We start from the raw sequence: 8,080 nt of genomic DNA on the forward strand, positions 1-8,080 counted from the left end.
TTTTTAAGACTGTATTTGACCCTTTTTATATTTATTCATCTTGACAATTAAAAATGGTTCAAAGATAGAATGCTTTCTGTTGTATTACTTTTATCATCATTCTTAAATTAACCCAAAGCCGGATCTCTTTACTTAGACAACTTTTTGTTGTTAGTTGCCATCAACTTGGCTCCCACTTGTGGTTACTTTACGTACAACAATAATAGCCTCAGTTCTACACCAGCTTCAGGATAGTTGATATTTTTTGAGTCCATTGTGGTTATTATTGTACAGTTGCTTCCAACCTGGGGGTGGGGTCATCTTCCAGCTCTGTGTTGGACAATATTCTGTTGTGATTCCTAAGGCTTTCATTGGCTAAGTTTCAGAAGTAGGTCACCAGGCCTTTCCTCCTAGTCTGTCTTAGTCTGCAAACACCACTGAAACCTGTCCACCATGGGTCATCCTGTTGGTATTTGAAATACCAGTGGCATAGCTTGCAGCATCATGGCAACATGCAAGCCAGCTCAGGTTCTCACACAACAAACTTATGGTGACTTGGACATCAAAAATTCCTAATTCTGGATCAGAATCATGAGCTCCACAGCCTCCTACAACCACCTGCCAAAATGTCTAACTGTTGTCAGAAGTATATAGGACTGGTTCTCTGCTAAACTTCAAATGGAATTATGCACGATACACAACAAGTTACAAAAGTACTTAACATTGCAAATGAAAAGGAGTTTTAAATTGGGCTTATTTGTAGATCTGGGTCTTAGGTATAGTGTTAATAGCAGCAGCAGCTGCAGTAGTAAAAATAACAATAATAATAATAGAACCAGTACATGTCCCGTTCCTTCTTACTACACATTTAAGTTAATTATATATCACCTCAGATAAGTGTTACAACAACTACAACTCCCTGGTATGAGTACTATTATTGCTATTATTCCCATTTTTGAGATGTGTAGAGCAGTTAAGTGACTTATACAAGGTCACAGAGCAGGCCAGTGGCAAACTAGGTAGATTGGACTCAGAGTTGCTTCTTTAAGCACTTTACTGCACTACTCTTTAATCAGAGAAATGACAGACAAAAGATGAGGAAAGAGGAAAGAAAAATTAAATGTAATCCTTTCTTCTATTGTGCTGTTCCCACCATTGTTGTTGTTAGGTGGCATCATCAATTTGGTTCTGACTTCTACTGACCCTTTGTACAACAGAACCAAACACTGCCTAGTCCTGCACCATCCTTACATTTGTTGCTGTTTGAACATATTTTTGTAGCCACTGTGTCAATCCATCTCATTGAATATCTTCCTCTTTATCGCTAACCTTCTGCTTTACCAAGCATGATGTCCTTCTCCAGGAATGGTCCCTCATGATAACATGTCCACAATACATGAAATGAAGTCTTTCTATCCTTCCTTCCAAGGAACATTCAGTTTGTACTTTTTCCAAGACAGATTTGTTCATTCTTCTAGCAGCCCATGGTATATTCTATATTCTTTGCCAACACCAAAATTCAAATGCATCAATTCTCCTTTGCTTTTCCTTATTATTGTCCAGCTTTCTCATGCATATGAGGTGAGAGAAAATACCATGACTTGGGTCAGGTGCACTGCAGTCCTCAGAGTGACATCTGCTTTATAACACTTTAAAGAGGTTTTTGCAGCAAATCTGCCCATAGCAATATGTCATTTGATTTCTTGACTGCTGCCTCCATGGGTGTTGACTGTGGATCCAAGTAAAATGAAATCCTGGACAACTTCAATCTTTTCTCCATGTTTCATGATGTTGCTTATTGGTCCACTGGTGACCATTTTTCTTTTATGTTGAGGAGTAATCCATACTGAAGGCTGTAGTCTTTTTTTTCCCCTTTTTTTATTGTAGTTTGGGCAAAAGTTTACAGATAAAGTTAATTTTATATTAAAAAATTGATGCACATTTTGTTTTGTGACATCAGTTGCAATCCCCTCAATGGAACAGCTCTCTTCTCACTTCTTCCCTGGGTTCCCTGTTTCCATGTGTCCTTCTTTCCTGTCCCTTTTTGCCTTTTGAGATTGGTTTTTGGGGAAATTCTGTCCTTTTCATCTCATATGATTGATTGCACTAAGAATTACAATCCTCCCTGATGTTATTATTCACTTTATAGGCCCCTATATTGTTTGCCGGCAAGTTGATCTCGGGGGTGGGGAATGGGGGTTCTGTTCCAGGCCTGAAGGGTGTCTAAGGGCCACACTGAAGGGTGTCTAAGGGCCACAGTTTTCCATCAGACTAGTCTTTTTTTTTTCAATGATTTTTCTGTTCTAATTTTTTTCTCCCTCTCTGTCCAGTGCTTCTATTGTGATCCTGGTCAGAGCAGTGGGTAGTAGTAGCCAGGCACCATCTAGTTCCTCTGGTCTCAGGATAGTGGAGGTGTGGTTATCATGATCCATTAGTCCACTGGACTGCTTCCTTGAATCTTTCTTTTTCTTCACTCTTCCTTGTGCTGATGAGGACAGACCAACAATTGTACCTTAGATGGAGTCTTACAAGCTTTTAACATCCCAGTGGCTACTCACCAAAGTTGGATGTAGAACATTGTCTTTGTGGACTATTTTATAAGTCTGTAATCTTTGATCTTCATTGGTAAATGTTTCAAGTCTTCTTTACTTTCAGCAAACAAGTTGTGTCATCTATATATTTCAGGGTGTTAGAAGTCTTTCTCCAATCCTGATGCCACATTCTTCTTCATACAACTCAGCTTCTCAGAGTATTTGCTCCGCATATAGATTGAATAAGTATAATGAAAGGATACAACCATGACCCACACCTTTCCTGATTTTCAGCTACACAGTATCCCCTTGTTCTGTTCAAATTACTGTTTCTTGGTCTATGTACAGGTTCCACATGAGCACAAGTAAGTGTTCTGAATTCCTATTCTTTTCAATGTTATCCATAATTTGTTATGATCTACACAGTTGAATGCCTTTGCATAGTCAATAAAACACCAGTAAACATTTTTCTGGTATTCATTGCTTTCAGCCAAGATTCATCTGACATCAGCAATGATATCCTTTGTTCAACGTCCTTCTCTGAATCTGGCTTGAATTTCTGGCAGTCCCCTGTCTATGTACTGCTGCAACAATTTTTAACTTATTTTGAGTAAAATTTTACTTGTGTGTGATATTAATAATACTGTTCAATAATTGCTGCATTCTGTTGTATCTCCTTTCTCTGAAATGGGCAACAATATGGATCTTTTCCAGTTGGTTGGCCAGGTTGCTCTCTTCCAAATTTCTTGGCATAAATGAGTGAGCACTTCCAGCATTATTCCATTTGTTGAAACATCTCAGTTGGTATTCTGTCAATTCCTGGAGCTTTGATTTTTGCCAGTGCCTTTAGTTCAGCTTGGAGTTCTTCCTTCACTATCATCAATTTTTGATCATGTTGCTACCTCTTGACCATTGACTAATTCTTTTTGGTACAGTGACTCTATGCATTCCTTCCATCTTCTTTTGATTGCTTCCTGTGTTGTTCAATATTTTGCCTATAGAATCATTTAACATTGCAACTTGAGCTTTGAATCTTTTTCTTCAGTTCTTTCAGCTTGGGTAAAGCTGAAGGTATTCTTCCCTTTGGTTTTCTAACTCCATGTCTTTGCACATTTCATCTTATTCTTCTTTGTCTTCTCAAGATGTCCTTTGAAACCTTCTATTTAGTTCTTTTACATGATCATTTCTTCTTTTCACTGCAGCTACTCTATGTTCAATAACAAGTTTCAGAGTCTTTTTGGACATCATTTTGGTCTTTTCTTCCTTTCCTGTCTTTTAAATGATGTTTTGCTTTCTTCATGTATGATGTGCTTGATACCATACCACAACTTATCTGGTCTTCAGTCATTAGCATTCAAATGTGCCAAATCTATTCTTGAGATGGTCTCTAAATTCAGGTGGGATATACTCAAGGTTGTACTTTGGCTCTTGTGGACTTATTTTAATATTCTTCAGGTTCAACTTGAACTTTCACATGATTAATGGCCACCATAGTGGAAAGCACTCTAGCTGTGGTTTTAAAGATTGGATATTTCATTTCAAGTAGTGTTAACTCCAAAACTGGTACATATTTATTTCAAATGTAATGACGATTTTCATAGCAGCAATTAAATACCACCAAAATCTCCACTGAGATACTATGTTGGAAAATATTTTTGCCAGTTTCCCTCAAGACATGGAAAGATCACCAAAGAAACCAAACCCACTGTCAACAAGTTGATCCTGACTCATAGCGACCCCCACTGGGTTTCCAAGGCAGTAAATCTTTACAGAAGTAGATTGTCTCATCTTCCATCTATGGAGCAGCTGGTGGGTTTGAACCGCCAACCTCTGGTTAGTAGTCAAAAGCCTTAGGCACTATGACACCAGATCTCCTTGATAAGATGATAGCCATGGGTAAAAAGTTTATTTTACTTGACATATTTATTGCTCAAAGAAAAGTTTTAAAAGATTTTTCCTCAACCAAAAAAATGGTAGTTAGATCCTGGAGAGGGGTATTGGTCTGTCTGCTGTGAGTTTTAAAATATTAGGGTTCAACTATGCATGTGTGCATCAAGGTCTCAGCCTGGAGGTGGCCACATAGCTCAGGATGCCATACTAAGCCTACTTTGGAGCAAAGAAATACAAGTGCATGTTCTAGGAAGATTTTTAATTTACAAATGACTTTCATTTAACCAACCATAAATGAAAATAGTATAGTATTTACCTTCCTTATGCAATAGGATTGTGCAAGTAAAAATGAAATAATGTGATAGCCCTTAGAAAAGTCCAAAGTTTAATCAATAGATGATGCTGATGCTGTATTTTTTATCACAAGCAGCCTTGCCATTTCACGTCTGTTCAGGTAGCTCATGCCTACCCCTTCCTAGCTTTCCAACTTCACAGAGAAAAGTTCTTCCCACACTTTTCACTCACATGCACCACTCCTTGTCCTAACTGTGCTCTGGTATATCAGAATAGTAATCAACTAGATCTCTCATTAAAAATTCAGGAACCCTGGTAGAATCTAACAGACCAAGACAAGAATATGATAAGATTTCAACCAAGACTCATTTATACTGTATGAAGAGAAGCAGTTACTATTAAAGTGGCAAAAGAACATAAAAGTCAGTTGCCAAAGCAACGTCAGAAAACTCTGTAATGTCAAATAGTAAGCATGACTAAAAGCCCACCATTGCACTGTTGTGAAAATATGCCAGCTCACCTGAAATGGATACTTATTTTGACAAGGAATGACACCATCATCATTCTTCACTATTTCCACACACCTGATTTTTGAAACATCGATAAACCCTTTTCTGTATTTTTTCTGTTAAAAGAAAACAAAGGGTGGGGGAGATCCATTATAAACAATCACAAGATACCAGGGGTGAGGGTGGGGGTGGGGGTGTTATTAATAGCAATATTTGTTAATGAAATCACTGATACAAAATATTACAAATTCTGTACTAATCATCTAAATCATCCCCTCTAATTAAAAATTAGAAGTGCTCGAAATACTAACACTGTGAAAGCTGTATTCAAAATATTTAAATCCTTCAGTGTCTTGTAAATATGAAATTGTTCTGGCCTTCCACCAACAAAGCTCTAGAACAGGAAAATGGACTCCCTTCATTGCTGCATTTTCCTCTCAGACACACACCTTTTTCAACATCTTCAACTTCTGATGACGGCCCCCAAAAAGAAAATGTCAAAGACCAAACTGAAGCAAAACTCCATTTACTCAATCACAGAGCCAAACTCTAGCTAGCTGCACCTTCCCCTCCAGTAGAGACAGCACACAGAATTCAGTGGTGTGTGAGGTGGACTTAAGTTTTCACATAAAACCTACATTTGAACTCTATTAGCAAATGCTCTATCTTTCTTTACCATTGCCTTCTTGCCTCCTCCTAGCTCTGCCTACTGTAATTACCTGATGGTATGCAAAACCCCCAAAATCATTCATCCACACCCTTGAGCATAATGATCTCACCTCCTGGGAATTTACCCAGGAAAAACAAATCAAAAAAATATAAAGTAGTATGTTCAGAGATAACTGAATATAATAATGCAGCCATTAAGAATTACTACAAACACAATGTAGAAATATAAAAATGTTTAGTGAATAATACTGATAAATTCCAAACAAAAAGTTGTATAGTTTTACTTGCCATGTTCATTGCTCAAAGAAAAGCTTTAAATTTTTTTCTTAAAACTAAGATAACTTATTTTAAGTATTAATATGATAACTACCACTTGTCTGTCAGTTTGTCATACTGTGGTGACTTGTGTGTCGCTATGAGGCTGGAGGCTATGCCACTGGTATTTCAAACACCAGCAGGGTCACTCAGGGTGGACAGGTTTCAGCAGAGCTTCCAGACTAAGACAGATTCAGAAGTAGGAAGAGGTCAAAGAATTGGCCAGTGAAAACCTTATGAATAGCAGAGAAACACTGTCTGATATATTACTGGAAATCTTTATGAATAGCCCTGAAACATTGTCCAATATAGTGCCAGAATATGAGCCCCTCAGGTCAGAAGGCACGTAAAATATGACTGGGAAAGAGCCACTTGCTCAGAATAGAGCTACTTGCTCAGAACAGAGCCAACCTTAATGAAGTGGATGAACTAAAGCTTTGGGGAACTCCATTTGCTGATGTGGCATGACTCAAAAGGAGAAGAAACAGCTGGAAACATCCATTAATAATCAGAATGTGGAATGTATGAATTAGGAATGTAGGAAAATTGGAAGTTGTCAAAAATGAAACGGAACGCATAAAGATCAATATCCTAGGCATTAGTGAGCTGAAATGGACTGGTTTTGGCCATCCTGAGTCAGACAATCATATGCTGTACTTTGCCATGAATGACAAATTGAAGAGGAATGGTGTGGCATTTATTGTCACAAAAATTTTTTCAAGATCTATCCTGAAGTATAATGCTATCAGTGATAGGATAATAATCATATGCCTACAAGGAGGAACAGTTAATAAACTATTATTATTCAAATTTACATACAAATCACTAAAGCCAAAGAGGAGGAAACAGAAGATTTGTACCAATATCTGCAGTCTGAAATTGACCAAACATGCAATCAAGATGTATTGATTATTACTGGTGATTAAAATGCAAAAGTTGGAAACAAAGAAGATTCATCAGTAGTTGGAAAACATGGCCTTGGTGATAGAAATGATGCTGGAAATTGCGTGATAGAATTTTGCAAGACAAATGACTTATTCATCGCAAATATCTTTTTTCAACAACATAAACAATAGCTATACACATGGACTTCACCAAATGGAGTACGCAGGAATCAGATTGACTACATCTGTGAAAAGAGGCAATAGAGAACCTCAATATCTACAGCCAAATTAAGGGCAGGAGCTGACTATGGAACAGACCATCAGTTGCTCATATGCAAGTTCAAGCTGAACCTGAAGAAAATTAAAACAAGTCCATGAAAGCCAAAATATGACCTTGATTATATCCCTGGCATTAATGAGCTGAAATTGACTGGTTTTGGCCATTTTGAATCAGACAACCATATGATCTACTATGCCAGGAACGACAGTTTGAAGAGGAATGATGTGGCATTCATCAAAATAAAGGATGTTTCAGGATCTGTCCTGAAGTACAGTGCTGTCAGTGATAGAATAATATCCATACGCCTACAAGGAATATCCCTTAATACGACTATTATTCAAATTTATGCACCAACCACCAAAGACAAAGATGAGGAAATTGAAGATTTTTATCAACTTCTGCAGTCTGAAATTGACCGAACATGCAATCAAGATGTGTTGCTTATCACTGGTGATTGGAATGCAAAAGTTGGAAACAGAAGAATCACCAGTAGTTGGAAAATTTGGCCTTGGTGACAGAAATAATGCTGGAGATGTCATGATAGAATTTTGCAAGACCAATGACTCACTCATTGCAAATACCTTTTTTCAACAACACAAACAGCGGCTATACACATGGACATCGCCAGATGAAACACACAGGAATCAGAATGACTACATCTGTGGCAAGAGGCAGTGGAAAAGTTCAATATCTTCAGCCAAAACCAGGCCAGGAGCTGATTGTGGAACA

General features: G+C 37.7%; 1 protein-coding gene across 1 annotated transcript in view; it reads right to left on the reverse strand.

Annotated features, from left to right (window-relative positions):
- The window catches only part of TEC (tec protein tyrosine kinase), a 160,295-nt gene that overhangs the window by 37,366 nt on the left and 114,849 nt on the right, over positions 1–8,080 (reverse strand). Inside the window, exon 2 of the mRNA XM_007949449.1 lies at positions 5,215–5,319. Coding sequence (XP_007947640.1) covers positions 5,215–5,319 — 105 coding nt within the window. The remainder of the gene's footprint in view (positions 1–5,214; positions 5,320–8,080) is intronic.

This window comes from Orycteropus afer, unplaced genomic scaffold (genome assembly GCF_000298275.1).
Source record: "Orycteropus afer afer isolate SDZICR_OR568_19922 unplaced genomic scaffold, OryAfe1.0 scaffold00246, whole genome shotgun sequence".
Taxonomy (NCBI): Eukaryota; Metazoa; Chordata; class Mammalia; order Tubulidentata; family Orycteropodidae; genus Orycteropus; species Orycteropus afer.